The 20,544-nt window shown below is 42.2% G+C and overlaps 1 protein-coding gene across 2 annotated transcripts in view; it reads right to left on the reverse strand.

The window, feature by feature from the left end:
* Atad1 (ATPase family AAA domain containing 1) overlaps positions 1-20,544 on the reverse strand; it is a 63,686-nt gene that overhangs the window by 28,329 nt on the left and 14,813 nt on the right. The window contains exons 1-4 of one of the 2 annotated variants that reach the window (XM_031390105.1): positions 12,327-12,432; positions 6,879-7,053; positions 2,472-2,570; positions 674-794 (exon numbers count right to left, since the gene is read on the reverse strand). In XM_031390105.1, coding sequence (XP_031245965.1) covers positions 674-794; positions 2,472-2,570; positions 6,879-7,040 — 382 coding nt within the window. In that variant the 5' untranslated portion in view covers positions 7,041-7,053; positions 12,327-12,432. Of the gene's footprint in view, positions 1-673; positions 795-2,471; positions 2,571-6,878; positions 7,054-12,326; positions 12,433-20,544 lie in introns of those variants that run through there. The other variant, XM_031390106.1, reaches the window with a different exon arrangement.

Raw genomic sequence — 20,544 nt, forward strand, 5'->3', positions numbered from 1 at the left:
AAAAAAAAAAAAAAAAAAAAATGTTTTTAGGGGCTGGAAAGATGGCTCAGTGGTTAAGAGCACTGACTGCTCTGCTGAAGGTCCTGAGTTCAAATCTCAGCAATCACATGGTGGCTCGCAACCATCTGTAATAAGATCTGCCGCCTCCTTCTGGGGTGCCTGACGACAGCTACAGTGTACTTACATATAATAAATAAATAAACCTTTAAAAAAAATATTTTTAGACCTAATTTTCCAAATTTCAACTTACTTGTATGAGGTCGACAAGCATTTCTTTTTTTTTCTTTTTTTTTGAGACAGGGTTTCTCTGTGTAGCCTTGGCTGTCCTGGAACTCATTCTGTAGACCAGGCTGGCCTCAAACTCAGAAATCTGCCTGCCTCTGCCTCCCAAGTGCTGGGATTAAAGGCCTGCGCCATCACCACCCGGCAGACAAGCATTTCAAATAAAAGAATTATTGTACAATGGAATTCGCCAAAATTTCAGAAGTAGAAGAATGAGTAAATATTTTAAACTTCTTTATGTCTCAGGGAAAAAAAAAGCTCTTCATGAAACAATTCATTGAATCTTGCCATTCTAAGAATCGGATTTCATGGAAAATCGTTCCTAAAGCAAAGGAAACTTAGTGGTTTCTTAACCTCTTAATGCTTAGGCAAATACATATACTAAGCATACCTTTTGGAGGCTGCAGAAGTCTGGAGTTCTCAAACAAATGCTTCTTCTTGATAGGTAAGATGACTGTGTCTTTCAGATCTGTGATGACATCATCTAACCCTGCTATATCACTCCAAGTAACCTGGCAAAAGTTAAAGTCAACATGAATTTCACAACTTATACATAAGACACCCAGTGGCAAATCACTTTATAATCTAATAATTACACATGTATAAAAGGTTAAAGCTGTAGATAACAAGTAAAAACTTCTCATAAGAGTAACTAAATTAATAAACTCTATGACATTTTCTATCCCACCTAAGTTACAGCCCTTCCATCAGGCTCCATCAGAAGCCTGTCACAAAAGGACCTACTGTTAGGGACCTAATTATAAGAGATTAAACTCATTCATAATCTTGGATTGAGTGAGGCTTTCTTAAATGTTATACCCAAAAATAAAAATCTTCTGAACTTTACTTTTAAAAATAAATGGGAGTAGGGGGAGAGGGGGAAGGAATAGGGTTTTTTGTTTTTGTTTTTGTTTTTTCCGGAGGGGAAACTGGGGAAGGAGATATCATTTGAAATGTGAATAAAGAAAATATCAAATAAATAAATAAATAAATAAATGGGAGTAAAATTGTGCTGGAGAGATGGCTCAGCAGTTAAGAACAATGGCTAATCTCTCAGAAGATGCAGTTCAATTTCCAGAAATCCACATGACAGTTCAAAACCATCTATAACTCCAACTCCAGAGTATCTGACAGTTTCTGCCCTCCAAGGGCATTAGGCAAGCATGTGGTACACAGATAGACATGTAAAGAGAATAGTAATGAACATAAAAGTAAATATATAAAGACATAAAAATAAAATAAATCACAGGGAAGTCTTGGTATACAGCTTGTGGTTAGAACTACTTACTGAGGTTTGTGAGGCTCTAAATTCAACCCCCAGCAATGCATACCCACACCAAAAGAAAAAAAAATCTAGATTAAATCCTACAATAAAAGGCCTTATGACTTAAAACAGTATCATGTACTGCTCTCATCTCACACCTAAGTGTGCAGAGGTACCACAGCAGACATGAGACAGTATCTTTAACAAGCTCATCCTACTATTACTACTATCTAGAAACTTAGATTTGGGGAAATTTCCTACCATCCCTTGACAAGAACAGCTCACTGTGCTTAAACAGCATTAGCAATATGGCTTATGGAGAATAACTCTTTTTCCTGTAGGAATATAGTTTTGACACACACGTGGAAAAGAAGTCTGCATGCATAGGTCCCATCCTATGAAAACACTAGATTGTGTCTCCAGTCATCTATCTGGTGGAAACACTGCACACACAGTCATGTGATGCAGTACTGAATACAGTCTTGTGATAGCTGCTAGAAAGCACTCTTAGAAAGTGAGCCTGACTTTCTCTAGGCTCTGTTCCATTTCTCTTTCTATTGCTGCTATCTTGTACATACTTAGTGCAATGAATCACATCTGTGCCTGCAATCATGCTGAGTCCCTCCTGACTCCTAGAGACCCACTAACATTAGTCATGGTCTTCCAGATCTTTTGACACAGACTGCCAGACAGGCCCCATCCCAAAAAAGGTAAAGGTTAAAAAAGGTAAGATTAGCCGGGCGGTGGTGGCACACGCCTATAATCCCAGCACTTGGGAGGCAGAGGCAGGCGGATTTCTGAGTTCGAGGCCAGCCTGGTCTACAGAGTGAGTTCCAGGACAGCCAGGACTACACAGAGAAACCCTGTCTCGGAAAAACAAACAAAACAAAACAAAACAAAAAAAGGTAAGATTAGAGATACGCACATGCATATTTAGAGGGTCTACTAGATGAGCAGCAATACTCATTTCATATTCTGAAAGCTTCACATTTTTCACACCAATTTGCTTCATCAGTTTTTCCGCCTAGAAAGAGGAAAAGACAAGAACCTTTGTTCTGATATTCAAACAGTGACATTTCAAAACAAGTAAGTCTGAACAGCAATGAACAGCAAGATGTAAGACTTTTCCAAGGACACTCTAGGCTCCTTGTGAACTGTGGTTTCAAAAAAAAAACTGAGGATCCACTCTACTGAAACCAATACTATTTAATCAGCTTTTGATAAAGGAAGGCTGAGCAGGCTTGGGGGACAGGAAGCATCTCAGCACTTGGACGCTGAAGATGAGTTCGAGGTGGACATGTAATCCCACAGTGGAGACAGAAGTTGAGTTTGAGGTAGTCATGTAATCCCATGATGGAGGCAGAAGTTGGGTGAGAGGTGGACATGCGCTCCCATGGTAGAAGCAGAAGCAGAAGGGTTAAAGGTCCTCCTCAGCTACTGAGCAAGTTCAAGTTCATCTCAGGCTACATGAGACCAGTCTCAAAATGAAGGGGGCGTGGGGGAGTAAAAGGGGGAGAGAGAGAAAGAGAAAGAGAGAGAATAGGACCCATGACTGAAAAGATCAGTAAGTTCAGTTGGCCCCCAAAAGACCCGGGAGTAGTTTCTTTTCTTTCTTAGTAGGATTACTGATTACAATTATAGGTAATAAAAGCCCATTGAATTAATAATCGAAAACATTGGACAATGAAGTTTGTTTCCTTAATAAAGAATCTAGCCTGGCGGTGGTGGCGGCACACGCCTTTAATCCCAGCACTTGGGAGGCAGAGGCAGGCGGATTTCTGAGTTCGAGGCCAGCCTGGTCTACAGAGTGAGTTCCAGGACAGCCAGGGCTACACAGAGAAACCCTGTCTCGAAAAACAAAAACAAAAACAAAAAAATTCTAAAACATATTTCAGATAAAATTGAAACAATGTTGGACATATCCTGATTTTGTAAACAAGCCAAAACACAGTAAATGAATGAACTCAGATTTCAGGAAGTAGGTATGATTTTTTTTTTCTTATCATGATGAACACGACAAAGTTTAGCAAGATTACGTAACTTAGCATGCACTGGTAAAACAGCTCAGCAAGCAAGTGTTCTTGCCCCCAGGCTTAGCAATCTGAGGTCACGAGATGTGATTCCTCCAAGGTGTCCTCTGACCTCCACATGTGTAACATGGCAGTGGTGAGTAGACACACACACACACACACACACACACACACACATTAAATGTAAAAATATTAGTAATAATAATTTTCTCTAGGTAAAAAGTTAGCCAATGGAAGGGACAGGAGCTGAATTGAAGCCACCCACTCTGCACCTTATATTCTGATCACCATACACATTTCATTTCTCCATGTAACATGGAGTTTCTCATCACTGGTCTTCATCTCTACATCACTCTACACCTACAGACTGAAATTTCAATTAAGTGAACATTTTAGAACTGAGGTGCTCTGTTAAACCATGTTTAAAAAAGGCTTCCAACTTTTTCACTTTTATTTTCCTAAAATCCTTTTGACTGTATAAGATTTTGTTGTTTCTCAGGGATATAGCTATGAGGAATTCCTATTATAGAGCCTGTGTTTATAAACAGACGTGGCTCATAAGGAGAAACATGTTATTTCCTGAACAACACCAGGCAGTCACACAATAGACCAATTTACTTACTCACTGTAGGATTTTTGTCAATGGATAAAGTGTTTTTTTCTAGATTCCTTTACCTCTTGAACATGCATACCTTCTCTTTCATCACTGTAAATAAAGCTTTTGTGTCAGCCATTTAAGGTATCTATTTTAGCGCTGGTTAAAATTCTCCCCTGTATGTCTTGTACAAGCAAGACTCAAAACCAGTGGATTTCAACAAGTGGTATTTTACCTCCCAGGGGACATTTGGCAATGTCAAAAATGCTTGGCTGTCACACCTGAATGTGAAGATGGCATGCTACTATCAACATCCATTTTATAAGACACACAAGAAGCCCTTGCCCACATCTCAAAGAATTACCAGGCCTAAAATGCAGAGTACTGAAACTGAAAATCCCTGAGTTTTTCCTTATTAGCTAGTTGCCCTGAAAATACTATTGTATTTCACAACTGTCTCTAATAATAGCCTTGGGCTGGGAGACAGCTCAATGGTTAAGAGCAATGACTGCTCTTTCAGAGGTCCTGAGTTCAATTCCCAGCAACCACATGGTGGCTTACAACCGTCTGTAATGAGATCTGATATCCTCTTCTGGTGTGTCTGAAGACAGCAACAGTGATGTACTCACATAAAAAAAATTAATAAATTTAAAAAAAAATAGCCTTTCTCAATATATGTAATTTCATACACACACACACACACACACACACACACGAGAGAGAGAGAGAGAGAGAGAGAGAGAGAAAGAGAGAGAGAGAGAGAGAAAGAGAGAGAGAGAACTAGTGAGATGGATCAGCAGGTAATTGAGCATGCTGTAAAGCCTAATGCCTGGAGACCTGAGCTTTATCACCAGAACCCACATGACAGAGGGAGAGGACTACCACAGGTTCTTCTCTGATGTCTACCACATCTCTACTTCAAGGGTGTGTGGGGGTGTTCGTTCACACACATAATAAATTTTTAAATTTATAGAAACAGAAAATAACACAATCATTTACCATGTCTCTCTCCTACAATAACAGTTTCATTTATAGCTTCAGGTTATGTTCAAAGAGTAACAGAAAACATAAAAAGAGGAGTTAAAGAGATGGCTCAGTCATTAAGAGCAGTGACTGCTCTTTCAGATGACCCAGGTTTGACCTCCAGCACCCACATGGTGGCTCACAAGCACCTGTACATTCAGTTCTGGGGAAGCAGATATCCTGTCTAAGCCTGAGAAGTCACCACTGTTATTAGCTGCCAAGGTTATATAACCAAATGTCCAATTACTGGAGTTTAAACCCTGGTTTCTCTAATGGGAAAGGCCCAGTCCTGAAGAACTAATGTTTCTCGTTTAGGAGAGAGCAGGACATGATTAATAAATACAACATAAAAAACTACCTTATAAATACCTCCAAAATAACATGCCTCATGGACAAGTTATCCAATCTTGACACCATGAAGTAAGCTTCTACCTCTAGGCTGCTTTAACAGAAAAGGAAAAATGCCTGGGCAAAAACCAACTTATATACGGTCTTATCTTTTAACCCTCAATGACAATCTCACTTTCTTATCAATGGTCTTTTAGAAGGTGAGCCTCAAATGAGCTGGGCATCTCTGGACAGAAAATGATGACAGGGACTATAGGGGAAGGCGGGACGAAGAAAGAGGGAAATGACCTATGCTAACAGCTCCATGTTGTTTCTTATCCTTTACACCATGCACTGCCCTTTCATGGTTTCCATCTTTTCTTCTATATACAGTACTGTTGTTTTAAATTAAGTAGGTCTTAAAATAGTGGTATTTTTGCCTGAGTAGAAGAGGAGAAAGTGGAAGGCCCAAAAGAAAGCAGGAAAGGGGCTATCATGAGGTAACACTTGCTCTCAGGCTCTTCATCAGACCCAGACAATACGTGATATTAAGAGTAAAAGTCCAGCCGGGCAGTGGTGGAACACGCCTTTTAATCCCAGCACTTTGGAGGCAGAGACAGGCAGATCTCTGAGTTCAAGGCCAGCCTGTCCTACAGAATGATGAGTTTCAGGACAGCCATGGCCACACAGAGAAACCCTGCCTCAAAAAACCAAGTCTTTAAAAACAAACACATACATACACACACATACAGAGAGGGGGGAGAGGGACAGGGAGAGGGAGATAGCTCAATGGTTTAGAGCGAGAGAGAGAGAGGGAGAGGGAGAGGAAAGGGAGAGGGAGAGGGAGAGGAGAGGGAGAGGGAGAGGGAGAAACCCTGTTACCAGGAAAAAGGCTAAAATGATGAGAATTTATCAAGTTCTGACCTGAGAGTTAAACTTATTTCCATGATTTGAGGGTGTGGGGAAGAGGATGGATGAAGGATGGTGAGGAGTTACACTGTTACATTCAGGTACATAACGAGCATTTTAAAAACCAATGCTGGACAGGGCAGGTGGACCTCTGAGTTCAAGGCCAGCCTGGTCTACAAAGAAAGTATGCACAAATAGGGCTCTGATTCTTGTGTTAGAATTAGACAAATGCAATGCAGACAAAAACAAAACAACAAAAACCTCTATATTTTCATTCATCATTTTTCTTCTAATATTCATTTACAGAGTAAAAGAAAGATTTTAAGGATTGATATTGAAAAGACCCAGCAATGAATCGTCACACAAGTTTCACATTTATAATCTTAGCTTGGGCAAGGAGTCTCTGCTGGTAGAGGAAGCATGACCTTCACACCTGTCATTCTCATACCTGTTTCTGAGCTTCTACCTTCTGCTTCCTGGTGGGGTCAATCGCATCTACCATCCATTTAATAGTGAAGTATGTTACTGCACCAAATATCGTTAAACGGAAAATTAAACCGACAACTTCATTCCGACTCAATGGACGAGAAAAGGCTTCAGCATGTACCATCTTGATTGTTAACCTTAAAAAAACACAGAGAAAAGTCAGTGGGAAATAACTGTATTTGTTAAAATTGGGAGAAAAAGCAAGCTGACCTAAGTAAAAGAAACTAACTTTTGGTCAAAATAAAACATTGCCTATTGTTTAAGAAGTATCTCATTTGAAGGAAAACCTTATGTTAAGTAAACAAACACATTAAAAGCCTTCCTTAGAAACTGAAGAAGGTTAGATACATTTATATATAAACACTTATTAAAAAGTACAGCACAGCTGGGCGGTGGTGGCGCACACCTTTAATCCCAGCACTGGGAGGCAGAGGCAGGTGGATTTCTGAGTTCGAGGCCAGCCTGGTCTACAGAGTGAGTTCCAGGTTAGCTTTTAAGTATGTTTAAAGAACCTGGAAGACAATGATTTTTAATGTTAATCCAACTGCAGAAAAAGAGGCTAACAAGAAAATCCTTTACTAATACTAGATTAAAAAGTATTTCCTATTATGTATAATAAATACCAAGTGATTTGAGAGTGAAAATCAAACTATGAATAGACTCATTTGTCTCCCATATGAATGTTTCAGGTTTTTCAAAACCTGTTAAAATTTAAGTATGCACTTTCTTTTTTTTTTTTAAATATTTTATTACTTTATGTATATAAATCCACTGTAGCTGTCTTCAGATACACCAGAAGAGGGCATCAGATCCCATTACAGATGGTTGTGAGCCACCATGTGGTTGCTGGGAATTAAACTCAGAACCTCAAACCAAGAAAATTACGTACATTTATGTACATATTGAAGGACTTGGAATTTAGTCTAGCAAGTTTAAGATTCTGGGCTTGGTTAGGTAGGGCAGGGGAGGGAGAGGCTGGGGTTAAAGTATTTGCAAAAAAAAAAAAAAACCTGCAAACTATACATCTGACAAATGGTTAATAACTATAGTCTGTAATACATTTAAAAACTTAAAACACACACACACCACCCAATCACTAAATGATAAATAGTCTAATGAGTTGAATAGACAGTTCTCAAGGGAATAAATACATATGGGCAATAAATATTTGGAAGTGTTTACCATTTTTAGTCTACAAAGAAATGCAAATTAAAACTGTTTTGATATTTATCTGTCTTAGTCAGGGTTTCTTTTTTTTTGGTTTGGTTTTTCAAGACAGGGTTTCTCTGTATAGCTCTGGCTGTCCTGGAACTCACTCTGTAGACTAGGCTGGCCTCGAACTCAGAAATCTGCCTGCCTCTGCCTCCCAAGTGCTGGGATTAAAGGTGTGTGCCACCACTGCCCGGCCAGGGTTTCTATTCATGCACAAAGCATCATGACCAAGAAGCAAGTTGGGGAGGAAAGGGTTTATTCAGCTTACACTTCCACACTGCTATTCATCACCAAAGGAAGTCAGGACTGGAACTCAAGCAGGTCAAGAAGCAGGAGCTGATGCAGAGACCATGGAGGGATGTTACTTACTGGCTTGCTTCCTCTGCCTTGCTCAGCTTGCTCTCTTATAAGACTACCAGCCCAGGGATGGCACCACCCACAATGGGCCCTCCCCTCTTGATCACTAATTGAGAAAATGCCTTACAACTGGATCTCACAGAGGCATTTCCGCAAATGATGCTCCTTTTTCTGTGATAACTCCAGCCTGTGTCAAGTTGACACACAAAACCAGCCAGTAGGTTAACATCAATAAAACAAATAATGCCAGTGAGGATATGAGGAAGCAGGAAAAATATTTATATAATACTAGTGGGTATGAGAGCTGCTGCAGTCACTACAAAAGTCACTATGGAGATGAATTATATACCACGAACCCAAAGAACTGTAATTCAGCATCCCAGAGAGATACTTACACAACCATGCTTTTTTTTAAAAAAGAAGATTTATTTATTGTTACATGTGAGTATACTGTAGCTGTCCTCAGACACAACAGAAGAGTGCATCAGATCTCATTACGGATGGTTGTGAACACCATGTGGTTACTAGGATTTGAACTCAGGACCTTTGGAAAAGCAGTCAGTGCTCCTAACCGCTGAGCCATCTCTCCAGCTCCCACAACCATGCTTTTTGCTACACTATTCCTAATAGCCAAGATATAGAATTAGCCTAGATGTCCATCAACAGATAAATATTTAGAGAAAATGTGATGCACAATGGGATTTTGGAGAGCTATAAAAAAATCAATCATTTTCAGGAAAATTACTGAAAACTGGAAATCATTATGGTAATTAAAGCAGGATCAGAAAGACAAATGCTGCATGTTCTCTTAGCAAAATTACAGTTATAAAGTAGCAACAAAGTAATTTTATGGTTGCGGGAGGTCACCTCAACATGAGGAACTATATTAAAAGGTGAGAAGCACTGGTCTACAGGGAAGGAGAAACAAGGGAGGGTATGGACAGATTACATGTGACATGAAAACGAAAGGAGGATTTGCACATGGGGCTCACGCATGTAATCCCTGTACCCAGGAGGCTAAGATAGACTGCTGTGTGCCAGAAGCTTGTCTGGAGTACACAGTTAAAACAGCTTGGGCTACAAGAGACCCTAAACAACTCAGGAACAGGGTAAAAGGAGGTGATGTGACTGCTCTTACATATGACACATCCCTGAGCAACTACAACAAACAGTTTACAGCAGGAATTCGCTCCAGTGTCAAAGGCAACACTTTCACAAAAAAACGACCTTTCAGGAGTAATGTGACATCGCATTTTAGAAGATAGGTATCAGTATCTAACAGTGTCATTAAGCCTTGGCAAGTGCTGGGGGAAAGGAGGATAAGAAAACAATACTCATACAATATTAACTCACCTAGAAACAAATAAATCAGAATCTAGACTGCCCAGGTAGGTGCTGAGTGGGTTTTACACTGACTAATATCCATGTTCCTTTTACTTCTGAAATAGTTACTTTTCTTACTACTCAGCAGTAGCTGAGTTAAAATACTTCTCACTGGCTTCTCTGGAATAGCTCTAACATTTGTTTACAGTTGTGAAGTCGAAAAAAACCTCCCAATTCTTTCAGCCATCCAACAGCACTGTCAGACTTGTAAAGCATTTACAAGTCAGTGTTCATACTCCTCGGCTACTAGGAGCCATTCATACCACAGCTTTTTAAACAACTAACTGCAAGCACTCATTCTGGATAAAGAAACTTTGGTCTAGGATGATAAGTAATTCAATAAGAACTTGAAGAACATCCACAAAAGAGAACCTACTATATTTGATATATAATGGCTACTATATAATTACACAAAAGTACAGTGCAGTTAGATTAATTCCAAAAAAAAAAAAAAAAAAAAAAAAAAAAAAAAAAAAAAAAAAAAGGAACTGATTTAGCCACCAAATGATTATTGCCTCATGTAACAATTCACAGTATGGCTAAGTATCAATAGTACTATCCATTTGCATGGATTTCAAAAAATAGGATGCATGATAATCAACTTCTCAAAGGACTTGAAAAATTTAACAATCTGTGAAAAGTCATGACATTGACTTAAACATTGAATAAAATGTTTGGTTTATTGGTTTCAGTCAGAGCTGGGTACAGTGGCACCAGCCTGTGAATCTCCAGCACTCATTAGACTATTAGGAAGACTGAAGGGCCAAGGTTAAAGGTCAAGGCTAACCTGCGCTACATAGGGTTCAAGATTATTCAAGAGTTTAAGTTGGCATGTTGAAATTGCCATCTACTGGGCAGTCACTGAATTACAAGATAAATCAGGGCTATGGGCTATTCCTAAAGCATATTTCCATAAAGTCATCAAGACAGTTTTTTGGTTTTGTTTATGGAGATGAGGTTTCTCCGCGTAGTCCTGGATGTCCTAGAACTCACTCTGCAGACATGGCTGTCCTCAATCAAACTCAGAGAACCACTTGCCCCCACCTCCCAAGTGCTGGGATTAAAGCTGCGTGTCACCATACCTGGTGACAGTAATAATTTTTTAATCCTATCAAAAAACCACCAGCAGACAAATCTTTCTCTTATTTGTCTTCCTACTCCAATGTTAACATTGACTCAAGGCAGATTTAAGACTACTCCGAGTCTGGACAGAGGCTGGTGGTGGTAGCAGCAGTTAAATTTGAGTGAAGAGGTAGCCCACACATTGGGAGGATATCTTTACCAACTGAGTGACAGAGGATTAATATCCAGAATATATAAAGAACTCAAAAAACTGACTGGTGATGGTGGCTGACGCCTTTAATCTCGGCACCTGGGAGGTTGAGGCAAGCAGGTCTCTAAACTGGAGACCAGCCTGATCTTCAGAGTTCCAGGATAGCCAGGGCTACTCAGAGAAACCTTATCTCAAAACAAAAAAACAAAAAAACCATCACCAAAAAAACCCATACAAATAAAAGACTACTGCTCCTCTATCTCCTTTAAGTGACTTCAAAATCCTAAAATGAAACTGAAACATTCTGCTTTGTAGACAGTGAATGGAAATATTTTATACAGTCTCCACAGATGAGATACATACCCATCTATCATTCATAAAGCACTAATATATCTGCAAAATAGCTGCAAATGTGGACAATGTATTTCAATTCTGCATAAACACTAATTTTAACGAAAGATACACATTGCTGTATACAACTAAGAAACACCACAAGACCAGTGTAATTCAGGATAACCTTTAAACGAATATCATTTTTAAATCCTTTCATTTTAAGCTCTGGTTTCAGTGTGGATACCCTATCTCTGAGCAACTTTACTAACGTTTACACCGCAGTACTTCCTAAGTCATTGCAGTGTTCTACAAATGGTCTCTCAACTCCAAGTCCCAGCTCTGTGCCTATCAAGGCCCTGCAGACGCAGCCTGTGACAATGAATTCCTGCCAGGCTTCGCAGAGACGGCAGGTCATTATTAACATCAGCATCTTCTCTGAAAGCATGGCCAGCACCGAAGAAACACCCCCGCCTCTGCACAAAGAGGGAGGAGCAGGGCCGGCACGAGCGGACCGGCTCCTTCCAGCCGCCTTCTTACAAGCCTCAGGACCTGAGGTCGCCCGGAGCGCCCCGAATCCTCCAATGACCAGGCCGCCTACAAGAGATGTCCTTGCGGGCGGCCGGAGTCTCCCGCCAGCGCTGAGACCTGAGGGCTCGCGCCGGGCCGGGCGCCAAGGCGAGGCCCCGGACGCCCTTGGAGGTTAATCCGCTGGATCCGGGGCGGCGCTCAAGTGTGACCGGCGTGGGGACAGGTGACTGTCGGGCTGGTCTCCCCAGGTGAGCGTCAGGCCCTGGGGAGCCGGGAGGGATGGGGGAAGCACCTGGCCCGGCCCCGCGGGAACCCGCTACTCACCCAGAGGCAGGACCAGAGACGACAGGAGCCTTAGCCCGGCCTCGCACAGGAAAGAAATGCGGCCTGGGAGAGAACGCTTCCGGGGGCTGGAGCCCCGCCCCCTCGCACGGAGCATGCGCGATCCCTGCCGAGCCCGTGGTGGTGCCAGCCGAGGCATGGCGACGCAGGGCAGGACGAGCTACTGTCCCCATTCCCACACCTTAGTACCCGCTGGGCCGATACCTTCAGAAAGATAGATAGGATGAACAAAGTGCTCCCCAAAGGGCTCTGAGCTTCAGCTTGAGAGACTGAGAAAATGAATTGGGAAAGACGCTTGACACATGAAATCCCTTGCTGCCCTGGAGCTGTACACAACCCTGACAGAGGCGCCTTTTACAGAAGGCAAAGAAATGCTTCTCTGGTTTGATAAACTTCCACCGCCCGCTGCAAGTCCTCCTGCTGCTGCGCAGACGCGCATGGCCTCACCATCTGCCTTTTGGTTTCTAGGGTGAGCTCACCCTCCTCTCCTCCCTCCCTCCCATCTCTGTACTGACGACACCTGGAGGTGGTGCCTGAGAATCCGCTGAACGCTTGAGCAGCCAGGCAGACCAGGGAGGTCTGGCAGTTGGGTCAGAATAAGGCATCTGGTGACAGGTTTTGCATATTGATGACTTTTTTTCTTTTACCCCTTCCTCTTGAGAAGTGAGGGACGTGACACCAAGGTTCCAAGGAACCATTTCTGAAAGCCAACCCCTTCTGAATATATGTACACACTACTAAGGAACAAGGTAAGTAGACACACTGCCTCTAAACAAAAGGAACATCATGACTTCAGATAAAGGTAGTGGGACTATGAAGGAATAAGACAGACTTCTTTTTTTTTTCTTTTTTGTTTTTTTTCGAAATAAGGTTTCTTTGTGTAGCCCTGGCTGTCCTGGAACTCACTCTGTAGACCAGGCTGGCCTCGAACTCAGAAATCTACCTGCCTCTGCCTCCCAAGTGCTGGGATTAAAGGGGTGCGCCACCACCACCCAGCAAGACAGACTTCTTAAAACCTCTTTATATTCCTGGAGGAGGTGGTTTGTTTCGCTCTGTTGTCAGGATTATCTTTTAAGGCTAAAGATTTCTGCAGCCAAACTGGGATTGGTGTCACATACCTGTTTTTCCATCATTTGGGTGGCTAAGCAAGGAGGATTGCTTTATACCCTGGACCACATCCGTAACACACTGCTTCCTCCCTCTGCTGACAGTTATATTAGTAAACAATGTTGTCAATAGCTGTGGGAGACACAGCCCAGCAGTGCTGCCAGAGCCTGGAAAGTTCCTTGTTAAAAGACTGGATTGGGGTTCAATAGAACACAATAGATGGAATGAATAGATATTAAAAAGTTTGGGTTTTTGTTTTAATTTTAGATTGGTTTGCACAGCACAGTCTTGAGTGGTCCAACAATGGCTGTCCTGGTAGTTGCGCAGTGCTGGAAGTTATGTGCCTCAGCAGTCCAATAAGACGCCAAAAGCTTTACGGATCCCTGGAGAGCCACTACTCGTCATTAGTCCACGGGAAGAATCTGGGTTCTGATTTCCGTGAAAGAGGCCAGAGGCAGCTAGATCAACAATGGTAGAGGCACTAGGTAACTCACCAGCACGTGAAAAGGCAAGCAAACTGAATGCAAATCCCTGGGGACTCTCTTATGTTTGGGCCAATATCTAGACTGTCCAAGTTTAGAATGAGTCTGTCAATTAGCCTAGTCCAGAGAATCCTTCACAGGTGTGTTGAATGGCTGCTCTCTCTCTCTCTCTCTCTCTCTCTCTCTCTCTCTCTCTCTCCTCTCTCCTCTCTCTTTCTCTCTCTCTCTCTGTGTGATTCTAGACCTTGTCAATTCTGTCTGTTGACAGTACCACCCTCACTGTCACCGGGACCTCCCCTCAGATAAAGTCAGATCCTTGACTATGCATCATCATCATCATCATCATCAACACACACACACAAAAAGAGTTAAGACAAAGTGGGTTTATCAAGTAAAGATATGTGATAATACTTCTGGTCTAAGACTGGGGACATGGGAGGTTCATAAGACAGTATACATGATCAAAATGTTGCTGCTTATTTCCTTCCCAGGGGACTGCCTGTCTCTGCTGCACCCAATGTTTTAATTTAGGAAATTTCTTGCATCTGGGTCTTAAGAGATCAAATTACTGCCCAAAGGACACGCCATCCTACCACAAGGACAATTGCTCAACTGTGTCCATAGCAACTTTGTTCATCAGAGCCAGAAACTGGAAACAAACTAGATGTCTCTCAACATTAGAATGAATAAAGGAAATGTGGTACGGGCTGGAGAGATGGCTCAACGGTTAGCAGCACTGGCTGCTCTTCCAGAGGTCCTGAGTTCAATTCCCAGCAACCACATGGTGGCTCACAACCACCTGTAATGCTGTAATGGAATCCAATGTCGTCTTCTGGTGTGTCTGAGGAGAGTGATGGTGTACTCACATACATAAAATAAATAAGATCTTTTTTTTTTTTTTTTGGTTTTCTGAGACAGGGTTTCTCTGTGTCTCTGGCTGTCCTGGAACTCACTCTGTAGACCAGGCTGGCCTCAAACTCAGAAATCTGCCTGCCTCTGCCTCCCAAGTGCTGGGATCAAAGGCGTGCGCCACCACTGCCTGGCAAATAAGATCTTTTTTAAAAAGAAAGAAAATGTGGTACATTTACACAATGGAGTATTATTCAGCTGTTTAAAAAAATCACACCATGGAATTTGTAGGCAAATGGATAGAACTAGAAAAACAATTATCCTGAGTGAGCTAATCCAGACCCAGAAAGACAAACATGGTATGCCCTCAGATATAAGCAGGAATTACATGTTAGTAAAAGATAACCCTGTTATAAACCACAGGCCCTGAGAGGTAAGGTAATAAGAGGGGCCAAGGGGGTTTGGTCCTATGCATCTCCTGGGAAGGGAAAATAGATTCTGTGAACAGACTGGGGGAAGGGGAGGATGAAAACCTGAGGAATCAGAGAGAGTGGGAGAGAGGGAGGGAGGGAGAGGTGGACTGAGGGAGAGGGTACTGGGGAGGGATAACTGGAATTTGGGGGCATTTGGCAGTGATGTAGAAACCCCTGGAACCTACAAGGGTGATCCTAGCGAAGACTCCTGGTAATGGGGACACAGAGCCTGAACCAGCCATCTTCTGTAACCAGGCAAGGCTTCCGGTAGTGGGACTGGGACACCAACACAGCCACAAAACCTTCAATACAATTTGTCCTGCCCTGAAACACGTTCTAGGGAACGGTGGTGCAGAACATGTGGGAGTGGCCAACTTGCAGCCCATGTCACCACAAGAGGGAGCCCACACCTAACTGTGCCCGGATGGCCAGGAACCAGAGGTTGGGATTGCTCAGAGACCTAGGATAGATCCAAAATCGACTGACAAACAAAAGAAAAAAAAAAAGAAAGAAAAGCAAACCCAAAACACATCGCTGAGATAATTCCTAACGATATTCTGCTATATTCATTGATTGGTAACTAACCCAATTGCCATCAGAGAGGCATCATCCAGCAACTGATGGGAGCAGATGCAGAGACCTACAGCAAATATTAAGCAGAGCTCAGGGAAACCCCCAGAAGGGATGGGGCAAGGATCATAGGAGACAGAGGGGTTGAGGATACCATGAGAACATGGCCCACAGAACCAACTAAGCAGGGCTCATAGGGGCTCAGGGAAACTGAAGTGACAAACATGGACACTGTATAGGTCTGAGCTAGGTCCTCTACATGTATGTTCTAGCTGTGTAACTTGGTATTCTTGTGGTACTCCTAACAGTTGGGGTGACAGACGTCTGACTCATTCATCTGCTCTTGGGACCCTTTGCCTCCTACTGGGTTGCCTCACCCAAACATCCTTGATATGAAGGGATGTGCCTAGTCTTCTTGTAACGTGTTAAACCATGTTCTGTTGATACCCCCCGGTAGGCCTGTTCTTTTCTGAAGGGAAATGGAGGGGGGGGAGGAGGAGGGGGAAGGAGATGAGGAGGAAGAAGAGGAAGAGGAGGAAGAGGAAGGGGAGGAGGAAGAGGAGGAAGGAGAGGAGGAAGGAGAGGAGGAAGAGGAAGAAGAGGAGGAGGAAGGAGAGGAGGAAGAGGAGGAGGAATGGATCTGGAAGAGAGGGGATTGGGAAGAGTAGAGGGAGGGAAAACTTCAGTCAGGATTTAATGTGTAAGAAAATAATTTTTGCCGGGCAGTGGTGGCGCATGCCTTTAATCCCAGCACTTGGGAGGCAGAGGGAGGTGGATTTCTGAGATCGAGGCCAGCCTGGTCTATGGAGTGAATTCCAGGACAGCCAGGGGTACAATAGAGAAACCCTGTCTCGAAAAAAAAATTTTTTTTAAAGATTTATTTATTATATGTAAATACACTGTACCTGTTTTCAGACACTCCAGAAGAAGGCATCAGATCTCATTAGGGATGGTTGTGAGCCACCATGTGGTTGCTGGGATTTGAACTCAGGACATTCTGAAGAGTAGTCAGTGCTCTTAACTGCTGAGCCATCTCTCCAGCCCATAATATTTTTTTAAAAGATATCAAATTACTGGCTTTCTACAAACCACATATGTTCCTTCCCAGAAGTTAAAAAAATCAATAGAGGGACCTTAAGTTCAATTAGACTTGATTGGATACCACCAAGATATGGATGCCACTACTGTACTAAGAGTTGCTGTTCTTGGCTGGTCATTTCTGTAGTTCATAGTCATCACAGCTTGGTAGGACTACTGCTTCTTTTCCTTGGAACTTTTTTATTTTTATTTAAATTTTCTGATAAAAGGATTCTCTGTGTAGCCCTGGCTGTCCTAGAAGTCACTCTGTAGACCAAGCTGTCTTCCAACTCACAGAGATCCGCCTACCTCTGTCTCCCAAGTGCTGGGATTAAAACCCTGCACCACCACTGCCTGGCATCTCCCTTGGAAGCTTGCATAAGGCCTGCCTTCTTGTGTCAGTCAAGCTAGTCCTCAGGGAGAAGGCTTTCAGTTCAGTTCCAGCTTGGATCCTCAGCGTCTTGGGTGCTTGGTGTCTTCAGCAACAGGGACTTAATTTTTGACTTCGAGGGAGCAGCCTAAGGTAACAAAACACCATGTAATTAATGTTTTGGGAGTCTAGGAGCTTTTTATGCCTGGTATTGAGGGTTTTGTTGGATATTCTATGGGTTTTAGTAGAGCATTGTCAGCCCAGTTGGGAAAGTTTTATTTAAACTATATCTATACCTATATTTATATCTACATATCTATACTATATATGGACTTATATGTATTAAGTGTAATTTTGGATTAAAAATAGTATGATTTTTTTATGGCTTTTCCTGAAATCTATATTGTTCTTTTATCTTCCTCCTTCCCTCTCTTTCTGTATGGGCCTCACTCCTTCCTCCCTCCTTAATAAAACCCACCCTGGTCCTTTTTTTATTTCAATGGCTCCTGCAGTTACTTCACGTTATGTACTCACATCTGAAGCTTTGGAGTTAGGAGCCACAGATGAGAGGAACATCAGACATATCTCTGAGTCCTGATTACTTTACTCAATAGGATCTTTCCTAGTTCTGTCCATTTATTTCCAGATTTCATTTTTCCCACAGCAGAATAGTACTCCATTGTGTGTATGGACCACCTTTTCATTACCCATTCATCAGTTGAAAGACGTTTAGATTGTTTCCATTTCTTAGCTATTGTGGTGAACACAGCAGAGCAAATGTCTGTGGGATAAGGATGTCAATTCCTCTGGCCCTATGCTAAGAAGTGGCATAGATGGGTCAAATGGTAGATTTACTTCTAGCCACATTTATTTTCAGAGTGGCCATACCAGTTTGCAATATCACTAATAATTAATGGGGTTCCCTTTTCCTCATACCCTCTCAACAATTTTTATTTATTTATTTCATGAAAATAAGTATACTGTCGCTGTCTTAAGACACACCAGAAGAGGGCATTGGATCCCCGTTACAGATGGTTGTGAGCCACCATGTGGTTGCTGAGAATTGAACTCAGGACCTCTGGAAGACTAGTCAGTACTCTTAATCACTGAGCCATCTCTCCAGCCCCCAAGCTGTTGTTACTAAAACAAATAATATTTGTTTTATTATATACTAAGAGAGCAATTCCTTATCATTTCCTGGTCTCATTAGATTGGAGGACTTTTCCCCATCCTTTCATTTTAAAGTGGTGTTTATCTTTTAAGGGAAAGCTGAGTTTCTTGTAGACAACAGACAGATGGATTTGGTATCTTGACCCATTCAGCAGGTCTTTTGGTTGGATAATGGGTGTCATTAATATTTAAAGTTATTGTTGAGAAGCGTATGCTGATTGCAGTCATTGTGGTGGTGCATTGTGGTGGTGTTATTATTGTTGCCATCCATGTTCTAAGTATTTCTTTGTGTTTCCATAATTATAGCTTCTTTTTTTCTTTTCTACCATGTCTCAGTTATGCTTATCCGTCTCTATATTCTGAAGTTTTGTTTTTGAGGTTTTATTTAGGGCTGGTCTCTGGATAGGAATTGTTTTAGCCTGTTTGGCTCACGGAAAGTTTCTCTTACTACTTGGACTATGGCAGACAGTTTTGCTAGGTATCATAGTCTAGGCTGGTAGTGTGGCCTTTTAGAACTTGGGGTGCATTTAGAAGCCAGTCTCTTCTAGCTTTTACAGTTTCTAGGAAGTAAGCTGTGACTCTTTTTCTTTTTTTTTCTTCAAGACAGGGTTTCTCTGTATAGCCCTGGCTATCCTGGAACTCACTCTGTAGACCAGTCTGGCCTCGAACTCAGAAATCCACCTGCCTCTGCCTCCCAAGTGCTGGGATTAAAGGCATGTGCCACCACTGTGACTCATGGGTTTTCTTTTACACTTGACATGATCTCCCTCACCCCACCCTGCAGCAGTTTTCAACACACTTCCTTGTTTTGTTCTGTGCACTTAGTGTTTTAGCTATAATATTCTATGAGGATTTTCTTTTCTAGTCTTATTTATTTGGTGTTTTGTATGCTTCTTGTCTCTGTATGGGTGTGTCTTTCCTTGGTTAGTGGACATTTTCTCCTGTGATCTTGATGAAGATCTGGTCTGTGCCATTGACCTGGGATTCTTCTCCATCATCTATGAAGTCCTATGATTTGGAAGGTTTGGCCCTTTCATGGTATCCTGCATGTTACTTTCCAGATTTTTGTTTTGTTTTTTTAATTTTTTTCATATTCATTACTTGTTTGATCTATTTATATTTTATCCTTGAGTTCTGAACTTGCTCTGTAGATCTGGCTGGCCTCAATATCACAGAGATCTGCCAGCCTCTGCCTCCCGAACTAAGATATGCACCACTACCACCTGGCTCTTTTTCTTTTTTTTTTTTTTTTTCTGGTTTTGGATTTTTTGAGAAAGGTTTCTCTGTCCAGGAACATAACTCTGTAGAATAAGCTGACCTCACCTCACACTCAGAAATCTGCCTGCTTTGTTTCCCAGGTTCTGGGATTAAAGTAATGGGCACCACACTAAACTTCTGAGTATTTCCTCCTCTTCCTCTTCCTCTTCCTCCTCCTCTTCCTCTCCCTCCTCCTCTTGCTCCTCTTTTTCCTCCTCCTCTTCCTCTTCCTCCTCTTCTTCCTTTTCCTCCTCCTCCTCCTCCTGTTCTTTCTTTTTTGTTTTTTTTGTTTTGTTTTGTTTTTTTGAGACAGGGTTTCTCTATGTAGCCCTGGCTGTCCTGGAACTCACTCTGTAGACCAGGCTGGCCTCAAACTCAGAGATCTGCCTGCCTCTGCCTCCCAAGTGTTGGGATTAAAGGCATTTGCCACCACTGCCTGGCCCTTCTTTTCTTTTGTTTTATTTATTTATTTTCTTCTTCTTTTTTTTAATGTAGTAGTGTAGGAGTGCTCTGTCTGCATGTATACCTACATGCCAGAAGAGGGCATCAGACCCTTTATAGATGGATGTGAGCCACCATGTGGTTGCTGAGAATTGAACTCAGGACCTCTGGAAGAGCATCTAGCGTTCTTAACTTCTGAGCCATGTCACCAGCCCCCAAGCAGTTGTTGTTGTTGTTGTTGTTGTTGTTGTTGTTGTTGTTGTTGTTGTTCTTCTTCTTCTTCTTCTTCTTCTTCTTCTTCCTCCGCTTCCTCTTCCTCTTCCGCTTCCTCTTCCTCTTCCGCTTCCGCTTCCGCTTCCTCTTCCTCTTCTCCTTCTCCTTCTTCTTCCTTTTTTTTTTTTTTT

Source organism: Mastomys coucha, unplaced genomic scaffold (genome assembly GCF_008632895.1).
Source record: "Mastomys coucha isolate ucsf_1 unplaced genomic scaffold, UCSF_Mcou_1 pScaffold21, whole genome shotgun sequence".
Classification (NCBI taxonomy): Eukaryota; Metazoa; Chordata; class Mammalia; order Rodentia; family Muridae; genus Mastomys; species Mastomys coucha.